Raw genomic sequence first — 13,478 nt, forward strand, 5'->3', positions numbered from 1 at the left:
TATAATAGGTGTTTAATATAGGACAACTTGTTATAATGAATATTAGAAAAAATCTAAATATTCACAAATCAATAAGAAAAATAAAGTATAGTATGTTTATATAAACTGATGTAAGAAATACTTCAAGGGCGTGAAATAGGATCCACATGTGCAAGCATTGCTAAATTTCAGAAACTTAAAAAAAGAGCAAAAATCATTATGTTATCATTTATGTAGTGTAAAACATAAAACAAGTCTGTATTGTGTGGACACACATATAAATTTAAAAATGTTAAATACACTGACATATGTATTAATTTCAGAAGAGTAGTTAACTCTAGAGAACTAGGGAAGGGAATAGGATGCAAGTGAAGGGAGAGTCAAATATATCTAAATAATATTTCTTTAAAAGTATATCTGAAGCTCACAGAAAAAAATGATAATTTTTAACCTTATTTTTGGTGCTTTAAAAATAATTCCTAATTTAAATTTTCTATAATTAAAAGAAACAAAGATTTCTTTATTTAAAAAGAGGTATAAGAAATTCTTAATATAATATTAACTAGTATCACCTTTACACATAAGATTTTTTGTTATATCCTTGTTTAAACAATTATATTAATGAACATTATCCTAATTATATTTAAAAATATGAAAACAATGCTAGCTGAAGACACAATAATATTTACTAATTTTGCGCATTATTAAAAATTTTTAGATATCTATAGCTTTTTGTGAATTTATAAGAGAGAAGCCAATCTCAGATATATAACAAGTCAATTGAATGTAAATGCTATTCTGTCTCTTGATATTTATTTTAAGTACCACATGCTAGAAACTGGCTCTTTTGAAGTTTGGTGTCATGTTATCCATTAAAGGTTAGTTGGATTGCAGGCTCTGAAAAAGTAATGTAGATTGACCTTGATCTAGGCAGGAACATGTGCTTCTACTTTTATGAAAGTCTTAAAATAAGGAGATGAATAATGACATAAAAGACTAGAAATCAAAGTCTGTATTTTTACCTTGCTTTGCTTTAGGTTTTTTTTATTGCCCTTTTCATAAGTCCATATTGACTTACAAGATTACGGATCTGACTTTGGCTTAACTCTCCAGAATGTTCTTGAGCTATGGTCACTGTTTTCCAGCCTTACGTTTCTCGAATCACCAAACTCTTTCTAAATTTGGAATGTTACAGATTCTGTTGAAGCTGCTGGGGAAATCTTACCTATTTCAATGCTCAGATCCTCTTTCTCAGCAAAGCTGCCCCTGATCCCCCAGTACAAATCGTTCTTCTGCCATAATCACCTGAAACATCTTTTTCATTTCCTTTATGATCCTTTCAAAATTTGCAATCCTGTTTATTACCTGTCTCATCTCTGTGATGCTATGGATCCTATGTATCATCTTCATCATTGCACTATAAAAAGATAACCCAGTGGCTCAGACATAAAAAAGGAGGAATAAAGAAAACTAAACAATCATGAAAGTTTGACAGTCTTTTAAACTGTCTGATTCCTGTTTTGTAATCTGGAAGATAATGACATTAAAATTTAGCTGCTTAACTCTAGGTGTAGTTGCAGCATGGAAGCCTTGTATAAGCATAAAGTATGTCATAAATGCCTTCTGTATTATTTTTATGTTTTTGTCTGTTAATATTGCATTTTATAATAGAAATAAGTTCACATTCTCTTCCCCCAATAGGATTTTCATGGTGTGTGCTAACAGTTTTATGGGTGTTCTGATTTCCCTCTTCTTTTCTATTTATGCACTGGAATGATCACCTCATTATCTTGTTAGACTTGGACGCCAGGTATTTCTACAGAAGGAATTCAGTTTATGTATTTGATCCCAAATTTAAGTTACAGATGTAAATTTTTTAGCATAAAAAGTACATGTAGGAATTTGTCTCTTGCAACAGCTACACTTCAAAATATTATGTTAATCAATTTGTAATACTGAAAGTTGAGCTTTTGAAAAGTGAGAGCTAATTTTAATTTACTTCATTCTATCTTTCTCTTTGCCACCCAGCAACTTTTATTTTTTAAATTTGAAACAGGATTTAAAAAATAAGCACTCAACAAATACCACTAATTAGCTAATTATCCTTCTTTTAACTTTGTTTAATACTAGGATGCATTAGAATGAGGCCATCACAAAGGAATATATGTAAGTGACTACAAACACACCCTGTAAAAACAAGAATAACTGCAAAATTCCTGAAGCAATTATCACAAAATTAACTTAAATGTCACTAGAGGTATTTATGGTAACTTTGTCAATAGAATTCCCACTTGGCTAACAATCACAGTTAAACATGTTCTGCTGAAGTTGTACCTAATTGATAAGAATGCGGCTTGGTGAGCAATAATAAAGGGAAACTATTGTGACTATTTCTGTAAGGGGAAGCTATCCTGAGGGAACTATAGTAAAGAGAAAGTTGATGTCAACCCAACAGTAGCTAACCTCAAGAAGAAAAAAACCTACTAAGGTTTTCCTAATTCAACTTTGCTTTTAGGGGGAAAGAGTAAGAAAGGAAAGAAAGGGCATTTCTTATAAATTTTTTGTAGGGTAGTCCACAACATATCTAGTTAGATACTCAGCTGAGTATATTGAATATGTTTCTAAATTACAAATTTTGTCCTTATTGGTATCAAAGGACATTTCTCATAAAAGCCTGCCCATAAAGTTGAAGGTTCATTCTGGAAAATTTAAGTCCTGAACCAGTCATATCAAGTCTTCCAAGAATGAATCAGGAATACCATCAGGGGAGGCTTCATGGGTGACAGTTGCTGCTGTGTCACAGAGAAGTTCTGAAACAGCAGTGATCCGCCTGGGAACACGTAAAAAGAATTGAGACCCAAGCTGCCAAGGTCATGCATATTAACAAACTACTAGAAGGTGGGAACTTTGTTTCTATGAATGTGCAATTAAAAAATCCTGACTACTATGCTTCTGTGTTTGAATTGTGCCACTGTAAAACATCTAAATCACATTATCAAACTTTGACGTTCTCTAGTAATCACTGTTTTAAAACTATTGTTTTCAAAGGAAACTTTGGAAATACAGTTCTAAAGTAAGAAATTGTTTACATATTTATCCCCTCAAGGGAGGTTGGGAAAGGAAATAGAAAGTAAAACCTGATATCACTAATTAATTCTATACATGTTGAGACGTGTCCAGAAGCAGAGATCTAGTGAGCTAAACAGATTTTCTCCTTAATTTTCATTTTCCTACCAGCTTCAAAAGTACTTCAAGTAGGTCATAAAAACAGATATGTAAATACGCACTACATCCACCATATTTACTATTTAGTTTTGGTTTAATATTTGTCTGTGATGAAGCCTGAGAAAAATTAGGACCAAGCACTTTTCAATGGAATGATTAGGAGCTGCCACTCACACTCACTAAAGAAAAAGTATGGTACAAACTCAGGATTAAAAAATTAGGAATCTGGTAACTTAAGGTTGTGGCTTTAAGCTGACTTGCTTTGCAACTGTATGTGAGGTCTATTCAAATCTTGAGTTGATAATTACTTTTGATGAGGGGTGCAGTGAATTGGGTGTGGGGAATTAGAAGAGGATTAGCTTGAGAACTTGTAACAGGATCTAAAACATATCGACTCAAAGAATGTCATAATAAGCAAAACAAAACTACCAGTTGGTAACTTGTTTTTTTATAAGTATAGACATCCTATTATCTTTACCATGGTATGTTGGGGTCCCCAAGACCACACTCAATTTCAGTGATTTACTAGAAGGACTCACAAAACCCTGAAAAACTGTCGTACACATGGTTTTACTTTATTGAATGTAAGGAAACAGATTAAAGTCATCAAACAGAAAATGTGTATAGGGAAGAGTCCAGGAGAGACTAAGTACAAATGTTAGAACAGTACAGAGAATGCTTAATTCTTCCAGCAGCAATGTGTGATTACACATGTAAAGTATTGCCAAGCAGGGAAACTTGCCCAAGTCGTGGTGTCCAGACTTTTACTGGAGGTCAGTCAGGTAGATAGAGAACACTTACATGATTGACCTTAACTCTTCAGTCTCCAAAACCCCCGAAGGTCAAACTGATACAATGTGGCCGAGGCCTCAGTTGAAAAACCAGGCATCCACCATAAATTACATGTTTGCACAAAATACCTGGTGTGACCCCCTGCCTGGTGTACAAAGACAGCCCTGTCAGGTAGGAAATTCTAAGGGCTTATAGGTTACCTCCCATGAGCCAAGGGACAGACTTTCAATTTGGATCGTGCAGGATTTGAGCAGTTCAAGCCTGCTGAACTAATTCTTACTGAGCCAATATGCTAATGAAAGTTTTCCTTGTTCCGGCGTCTCACATTTCATAGACATTTGCCTGCTACTACCAGTTTAAGTATGCCAAGTATAGTTCTGTTGATTTATCTCCTGCTGAATAACCTTTAAAGACTTACCAGTTCCTAAGGGAAACTGTACAAATCTCTTAAGGCAGCCTTAAATGTTCACCATGTGAGGTCAGGAACCCTGGAACCCAAGGACCAAGTTCCTGGCATATAGGGAATATTGAATACATGTGTTTCAAAAGAGTACATAATGAATGAACCTTCTATTCTTTGGATTATTTCTTGTTCCCAATATCTTTGATAACATGGCTTTCTCATTCTATCTCCTGCAACAGACTGAATATTTTAACCATGCTTCAAGGTTTTGGTCAAATTCTGCTACTGTCATAAAGCCTTTTCAAACCTTCATAGCAGGCATTTTAGCCCCTTCGCTTCTGTGTTTTCCTAATTTAGTTTATTTCTGAGATGCACTTATCGTGGTCCACCATGCATTACAGTTGATTATAAATTACCTTTTTACCAAACTCTAGATGTTGGCTTTTAAGTACAGAGACCTTGAACTACCATTCTTTGTAGTTCCTAGAATTCCCACCCTGATTTGTTGTTTTAGGTCATTAGATAAAATCGAATATTGCAATTATTTAATTATAATTTTTTCAAGCTCATATTTCCAGTGTAAAATGGAGCTAAGAAAAGTGTAACTGCTGTCTCCAAATCTCTTGTTGAATTCAGTCTGAATCTCAGAAAGGTGATATTACAAGCTTTCAAATTAGAGTAAATGAAAGGTAGATTAGACCAAAAACGTAAGAACACAGTGTACAGAACAGCTGTACTGTGTCCTCAGTGGGATAAGCTAAATTATAATTATAAATGTTTCATCTTTCCTGCCCGTGTACTCTTCTGAGGATGCTTTCAACCTCAGGGCTTTGGGGATTTATTTGTCACCATAGGTCTGAAATTAGTTTGATTAGTTTCGCTCACATCCATCATCTCAAAATATCTGAAATCTGCCTTAGAAATGAAAGCTAGCAAGAATTTCAGGGGCAATAATTGAATTTGTGTACATATCAACATGCTAAAGTTTGACACGTGAGGCAGATCTAGAGACAGCGCTCTGTTTAGGCCCCAGCAATATAGCGGTGGTTGAGGTTGTAAGTGGGTCATAGAAATTAAGAGTCAAAAAGTTGATTTCAAATAAACTATTCTCTTGGATACAAGGAGAACTTCTTTATTTGTTTATTCCTTCACTCTGTTTATCTCTTTTTTCATGCTATTCCTGCCCTTTTTATTTTTCCTCCTGTTAATCATGTTCAATCATCCCTATCTCCTACATGATCTTGGTTTATTATAAAGTATTTTTATTAAACATCTGCTATGTGCATAACATTTTCCTATGCATGAAAAACAAACCCTCTAAGAGATCCACTTAAACTTAATAACGTTTTGTTAAGCTGATGTTCAGTGTTCTACTAGGAATGCTGGTACTCTAAAGATAGGGTAAACATAGGGGTTCTACTTCAGAATAGATTATGGTATATAGCTGGAGTGAACAATCTTAGAAGAAATAGCTGTACTTTTTCTGTGCTTATAATAGAGCAGTGTATAAAGGGCTATGAAAACAGTTGTGCAAGTAGTTAGTTCTCTAAGGAAAAGGAAAGTTTTAGAATTGAGGTAATAAGGGAATTCGAGGCAAAGGAAAAATGTAGAGCAAATATATACATAGGGAATACTAAAAATCTGTTCCATGGAAAGCAAGCAACCTTCATTTAGAAGTTATTAGCCAATTTTGTTCTTTAAATGGAAAGTTTTTACCTTTCTATTTTTTGTTATACAGCTTTCCCTGGGCAAGCCCACATTGCGGGTGCACTTACAAACAAATAACTTCACTATACTGGGGTAGAGTTAATAAAACTAATCTGAAGAACAAGCACCAACTGAGGATTGTTTTGTCCTGTAATATCACTGTATGATCAACTGGCTAACCGTTGTATTAAAGAAAAGACTGTCAAAATTAAACAGGGACAAATTCCCTCCTTTTCAACTTAGCCTCTCTATGGAAATCCTGTGACTGTTTGCCCCAGTTTCTCTACCTGTCAGATTCTTATGTTTCTTCAAATGTATGCATTTTTAATATAGGGTGTGAAAAGTACTTTACTATATGTATAATATCAATGTTCTATTATATATCCATGTATTAGGTCAATGTCTTGAACTAATGTTTTGCCGTGCATCATGTGTTCTAAGACAAAGCAGTTTGATAGCCACTAGTCAACCAAACTGATTTTAGTATGTTTAACTTATTGCTGTATTTATCATAACATTAACCCCACACTCTTGACATGCAGGAAAACCAAACGGTAACTTTCACTACTGTAGGTTAGCATTCAGTGTTCCTTCCATTGGTGCAATTAGAAAGAATAAAGCTTACTAAGGAACTTTCAAACGGGATTTTAAAAAATATGGTTAGACTTTAAATGTTTTTGAGAGGTAAAATGAAGACTATGCAGTTTATATTTTCCTTACACAGAAACAAAGACAATTCTTAATTTCGAAGGGCCCCTCTGTTGCTAACACACTTTTCTACTTCTAGGAGAATGTTGAAGGAGGAGACTGCAGCCGCTGCAAACCTGGCTTTTTCAACTTGCAAGCGGATAATCATAAAGGATGTGACGAGTGTTTCTGCTCTGGGGTTTCCAACAGATGTCAAAGCTCCTACTGGACCTATGGCAATGTAAGCAGCAGGCTTTTAATTCCGTACTCTGTTCCACAGGCCTTCTTGCTATTGTTGTTGTGCTCTTTTGTAAGAAATTATTTTTTTTCTTGTAGTAAGCTTCTACTTAAAATAATCATGCAGGAGTGATGTGATTTTCTTTCAAATGCTATTTGTGTATTTTGATCAAAGCCTTTAAGGTTTTATTTGTAATAGTGTGCAGACTGGAACCTCTTAGAATAAGTAAACAAAAGCCTTTTCAGTATCCGTGATTAATATGTGAAGCAGTAATGAAGTTAATGTTCTTCTAGCCCCAGGGGAAGGTGATTCGATAGAGAAAGCATCAGATTGTGATATGAAGAATAACATTATCCACTCACCAATATTTTTGATATACAAGTTAAGAAAAATTGCTTATTATTTCTCTACATAATACCACCAGCCTTTAGTTACTATTTGATGTTGGGTGGGTCCTTTCATTGTTAAAAAGTGGGTCACTGAATTCGGACAATATCATTATTCTTAGTCAATTTAAAGTTTTTCAAATTATTGCCTACTTGGTAGTTACTAGAATTTTCTCCCTCTAACATAAACATAAAAATGTTTACCTTCCTTCCTTCAATGCCCACCACACTCATTTCCTCCCCATTGTCTTTTCCACTGTGCAGAGACAGTTATCTGTCCTCTTACAGGAAAGGCAATGAGAGGGAAATGGGACCTTCAGGGAATTACTAATGGTGGGTGCAGCTGCTCTGAGGAACACCAAATAGCACGAAACAGGCTAGAGAAAGAGAAGCCAAGAAGGGGAATGAGAAACTATACCATCCAGGGTTTAGTATGCTAAGTAGTTGGATTCTTACACCTAAAGAGTCATTGAAGGGTTTAAGCAGAAGACTGATGAGAGTAGTGTTTTAAAAAGATCACTGTTTCAGCAAACCGTCTTCCTTCCTTTCAACTTTAATCAGCTGACTAATCCTTAATACAACTATTGCATTTCTTCTCTGTCTATACTGCTAAGTCAAGTTTGAAATATTGTAAGTAGTTTCTGATTGTTCTCTCATGTCTAAAATTGAACCTATACACACGCTATCAAATGTGTTACTTTTGGAGTAGAATACATAGAACCAACAGCAAATGGGCATCTTGTGTAACTTCCTCCTTTTGTTTACAGCGCCCCTGTTCTAGACAGGCTCATTACTATATCAAAGTTTTATGGTTAGCAGAAGAACAAAGGAGGCACTCAGCTTTGGTCTTCAGAAACTGGGGCCGTTGATATTTGCACTTCAGTTAGTCTTCTGGGAAGAACTTCCTCTCAGTCTTGCTGGGCTGTCTGAGAATGTCTGGAGGGTGATGTTAGAAAGGGAAGAAAAGAAAGTGATGTATATCTTGTTGTCCAGCTCACAAGGACATTTTCACAGGTCCTCTCTTTCTCTTTTGACTGGGGCAGTCTCAGCAATTCCGCAGCTTTGGGAGATACAGAATCAAATGACTTCTACATAAAGACATTGTAAAGAATATTTCATCCACACATAATCACCATTACCAGTTTGTTCCTTATCATCTCCAACACCAAGCAGCTCACACAGGTCTAGTGGACCACCTGAGCTGTAAGCCTCGGTGCCCAGTGTTTTATCCAGACCTGACAGTTTAAATTAGAATTACAGCTTTATGCCTGGCCCTTGCTGGAGTATAAAAATAGAAAAGCGAGTAATCATATATTCCTAATCCTTCTGTACAGCTTCTTCCTTTTCTGAGCCAAGGATCCAAGAATATGGGTTCCCATAGCACTTCGGACTCCATGGGAAGGAGTAGGTACAGTATTGTGAGCTGTAGCCATAGCAACAGTTTGGCGCATTAAAGTGTTTTTAAGTCTCAAAGTTGAAATTTAAATAAATTGGACGGGAGGAAATACTGAATGAAAAGCCATCTTTCAGGTGCTTGCATATTTTATTTCTTTTCTTCCTCTGCTTCACGAATTCATAGGTAACACCTTTTGAAATAATTTAGTCTATAAACAATAGGAAATTACTAGTGGAGTGAAAAATATGAAATTCAAAATCAGACTATCTGATAATTAATATAGCATTTTAACCATTGTGTAATTTTGAATGGATTTCTATTACTAAGGAAGAGTATTTGGAGTCATGACTCTGGGGGGTATTTTTTTAACTGTTGTTCAAGTACAGTTGTCTCCGTGTTCCTTCACCTCTTTCCTCTACTCCCCCACCCCACCCCCCACCCTCAATGCTTCCCCCCTCTGGCTTTGTCCGTGTGTCCTTTATACATGTTCTTTGACAACCCTTCCCCTCCCTCCCCACTTTTAAAAAAAGCATTGAATCAATAAAAACAAATTATTATATAGCAAGTACCAACTAAATGCCTACAAACATCAAAAGAAAAAATAAGAACCTATATTGAACACATATGACAAGTTTAGTGATATTCACCAATCTCACATTTTTGTATAGTTTTTGCTGTTTTTCTTTTAATTTCTAAATGAATGAATACTTCAGGAATGTGAAAGTGAAAAGAAGTGGATGCGTTTTATTTTTCTCAAGTAATGATGATTGTGTATGCTTTTTTTTAAGATACAAGACATGAGAGGCTGGCATCTCACGGACATCTCCGGCCACGTGCGAGTGGCGCCCCAGCACGACCCCGAGCTCCCCGAGCAGATCAGCATCCGCAGCGCAGAGGCCCGCAGAGCACTGCCTCGGGACTACTTCTGGAGCGCGCCAGCTCCCTATCTGGGAAACAAGGTAAGTCCATGTGGTGCTTGCTGCTTCGCTTGAACAGATCAGTAAAAGAATGGGTGTATTTATTATTTGTTTAAAGAAGGATAAGACTATCAAACACGTGCAGTTTTAGATGGGAAGAACCAACTAAATTAGATTTAATTGGACATTTTTCCCACATCCTGTGGGCTGTGGCATCCCTTGTTCACCGCTCTGCATAGTTGCCATTCTGTGTAAACTGTTCTATCAACAAATTAAAAAACAAATTAAAGAGGTCATTAGTTTCTTGCAAAACAAATTATAGATATTTGAAGACTCTGTTTGTTTTTACTGAAATAGCTGTTGTTCTAGAGTTGTCCGTGGTGGGATACTTACTGATGTCTTCATCTGTTTCTGTTTCATTTCAATACTGAGATTCAAGGGAGCTACTTTTCCATCTTATGTGAATATTCATTAGAAATGAAATTTATTACAGAACTAATTTAATACGTGCATGAAGCTTATGTAAACAACATATTTTCTGGAGCTCAGAAAGAGAACTACCCTAAAAGACACGCCAGATTGGAAGCACATGTTTGTTTTAAAGCCCACACACACATCAATGAAAACATGCACAGATAAATGTACGTGGTAGCCTCAGAAGTGCAGGCACTTTTTTTCCAGTTGTGAATTAACTTTACCTAGACAGTGCCTTGGCCTTTATTATTTTATTTTGCATATTAATTTGTTGGAAACAAAATTTGATATAGTGATTGTATAATCACTATAGAATTTAATCACTATTAAATGTGAATACTTGCTTGTTCTGTGGAAGGTAATACCTTGTCAGCTGATAGTTAAATCATCCTGATTACACAGAAAAATCCCTTAGCAAATTAATGCTTTTTAAGTGTAGTTTTTACCTATAAAGATATAGAGTTGCTTTTGAAGAAAGTTTTACTGGTTAAATAAGTAAAAATACATTTAGAATTAGTGGTTCTTTTGTCATGGCATGTGAGTCTTGAGATGGAAAAAAGTAATAGTGGTTCTTATGTTAATTTGTGATGGGGAACAGGTGGTTTTAGCAAATTGAAGAAATTATAGCTCGTGGCCAGTTTTCTTATCTTTAACAGTCTTTACAATGCTACTATGCAAAATATATAAATTAATAAAACACGGATTTCAATGATGGGTATTTTAAAAGAGACAGTCTATGTTGCATAAAATTCTACAGCTGCAATAAAAAAACTAATTAAGTGTTTATTTGCAAGGTCCATTACAATAAGTCATTCCATTCCATTTCCTATTTAGGAAACTCCTATATTCCCAGTAAGAATTAAAGAGCACCTAAGACTTGAATGTCTACAGCTTAAATTTCCCAAAAAATAAACTGTCCAGTTGTTTGTTTTTTCCTGCTCTGAGGAGTTTAATAAACTGCCTTGGATCAAAATAAGATGAGTTTCAGAGGTCTTATTTTTCTCAATGTAGTGAAATTTATTTTAAGATGGCTTATAATAGAATATTCTTTACTGTTATTTCTGAGCATTTCTTCTTTGGTCATATGCTTTTTCTTTCTGTTGGCTGAAAATCAAACTGACAGAAGGCAAACAATCAAATGGGATATTAAATAACATCAGAGCAAAGAATGTGGACATCCTGTTCATAGTTGTTGGTTCCCAAAGATAACTTTCCTTATCCTGTCTAAACTGTTCCCTATAACCACCCACAATGAAGCACTTCACATTCCCCTACAGATTATTTCCACATCAAAAAGCTGTGCTCGCCTGTGCTTCAATTTCCATTCAGTGAACAAAATAATGGTAACAGGGTATGCAAATTGTTTGAATATGGAAGACATCTCTTAATGTAATGTGGAAGCCCTCAGTGGTTTACTGTCAGATACCTCAGTATGAATGAAACAATTTGCCTTAATAACTGGACCATATAAATTTTTGATAATACCAATAATACTGCAAGCTCTCACAAATTACCACAGTACATCTTAACTGTCATGTCACATCACGTAAATTATAGTCATGATGACATGCTTAGCTTGGTTGATTTCTTATCTTGCTAAGGAAATGGAAAATTGTAGGACCTTGTTTGTAAATTCAATAAAACCACTTTTCTAAAGAGTTGAGGCTAAATTCTTTATCAGTAATTGCTGTTCGAATCAGAGCCATTGCCAGAATCTGACAGAAATAGTATATCAAGAAACTAGTGCATCTGCTTAGATACTGAATTTCATTTACATTAATGATGAGGAGGCTGTGGGTACATAATTCCTCCTCTGCTTTTTTAGTGTTAATTTCTAAGTTGAAAAAATATTTAAGAGATGCTATTAGCATCTCCTAAATATTTATATAACCAATTTTCAAACATGTTTCCAGTCAGCCACTGGGTTACGAGGCTATGTATAACAGAAAGGGGAAGTGCTGTGCTGTGCATATTCTACTGCGATGAAGATGCTGCTTGCCCTTCTTCCATTTTTGGAAACCTAACCCCAATGAACAAAACCCCTCTGACGAGGGATACACTTTGCTAGCACAGAGGTCTGTCTGATTGTCATAAAACTCAAGAACAGTAGGCAGCTTACCAAAGGAATATTTTTTTGACCAAAGGAACATTTTTATTGACTGCAGTTTCTTTTTTGGACTTATGAGGAATACATAAGTGAATTACGTGTGTATGTGGATCGATGAGGCCTAGAAAAACTTAGCACAGTTTTATATTGCTCATTTAAAAACTTTACGCGATCTTAACTGTGAGTTAATTCCTTAATAGCGATCTTGAGAAATGTTTGTTTTTCTCTCATATGTGAATGAATACCTAGCACCATTGGCACAATCAAGTGTTAATTTTCTCTCTTCATTCTAAATAGTGAAGTCAGGTACCCGCAGGGCTGTATTAGGCACCACTTCCTTTTCAAACTGCTCGGAAATGTTAATGCTGGGTTTTAGGGCATTTGTTTAAGCATGGGACCAGGCAGAAATGGAAGGAGCTGGAGGACAGAGTCCTGCTGCTCTGCTACAAGGTTCAGCTATTTAGGAGCAGTTGTGAATTTCAGAGTTGGAATAATTTACTGCTTTAGTAAACTAAGTGCTATTGGAACACTGAAATAATCATTTACTTAAGGTTACCCTAGTGGTCTGAAATAGTGCAGCTTCCAAAAGCAATTCTCATCGCCGCTGTAAAGTTCCCAGAGAATCTGGCTTGCCTGTCTACTGTTCCCGCAATCCCACTAAGGTCTGAAGTGCTGTCTCTGAGTCTCTGAGCATTATTAAATTAATCCTATGTGATTTGTTCCTTACAAAACAATGCTTATTTCCTACAACATTATGTTGTCTTTTTCTGTTTCTAGTTTAAAGAAGCTTCTAGGCTGTTTCATGTAGTTGCCAAGTATACGCATTGACTAGCTTAAAATGCACATTATGAGTCTGCTGACAAAACAGCATCTGGCTGCTAAAAGTAATCTTTGGTACTTCTTTGTTGTGCTTGCTTGACTCTCAATGCTACCTCTCAGATCCCAAATTAAAGTGATGGATTTGAAGGAGAGTGATGTTTGAGATTTATAAGACAAGGTAGATCTCCTCACATAAAAGGAGCTTAAAAATACTTTGTGATTAATGCTACTTACCTAACAATGACAAAAAATAGTTTTAATAAGTTTCCTCAGAAATGACTCTTGAATTGGGGTTTATGTGGAAGTTGGAAGATGCTTTCAATCTTGGTTTTAAAAAATTAAAAACTC

General features: G+C 35.5%; 1 protein-coding gene across 5 annotated transcripts in view; it reads left to right on the top strand.

The window, feature by feature from the left end:
- Positions 1-13,478, top strand: part of LAMA2 (laminin subunit alpha 2) — a 517,841-nt gene that overhangs the window by 230,823 nt on the left and 273,540 nt on the right. For all 5 annotated transcript variants that reach the window (XM_045842659.1, XM_045842661.1, XM_045842662.1 and 2 more), the window contains exons 11-12: positions 6,894-7,034; positions 9,602-9,772. In XM_045842659.1, the coding sequence (XP_045698615.1) occupies positions 6,894-7,034; positions 9,602-9,772 (312 nt within the window). The remainder of the gene's footprint in view (positions 1-6,893; positions 7,035-9,601; positions 9,773-13,478) is intronic.

Source organism: Phyllostomus hastatus, unplaced genomic scaffold (genome assembly GCF_019186645.2).
Source record: "Phyllostomus hastatus isolate PE091 unplaced genomic scaffold, TTU_PhHast_1.1 phas_contig_40, whole genome shotgun sequence".
NCBI classification, from domain to species: domain Eukaryota; kingdom Metazoa; phylum Chordata; class Mammalia; order Chiroptera; family Phyllostomidae; genus Phyllostomus; species Phyllostomus hastatus.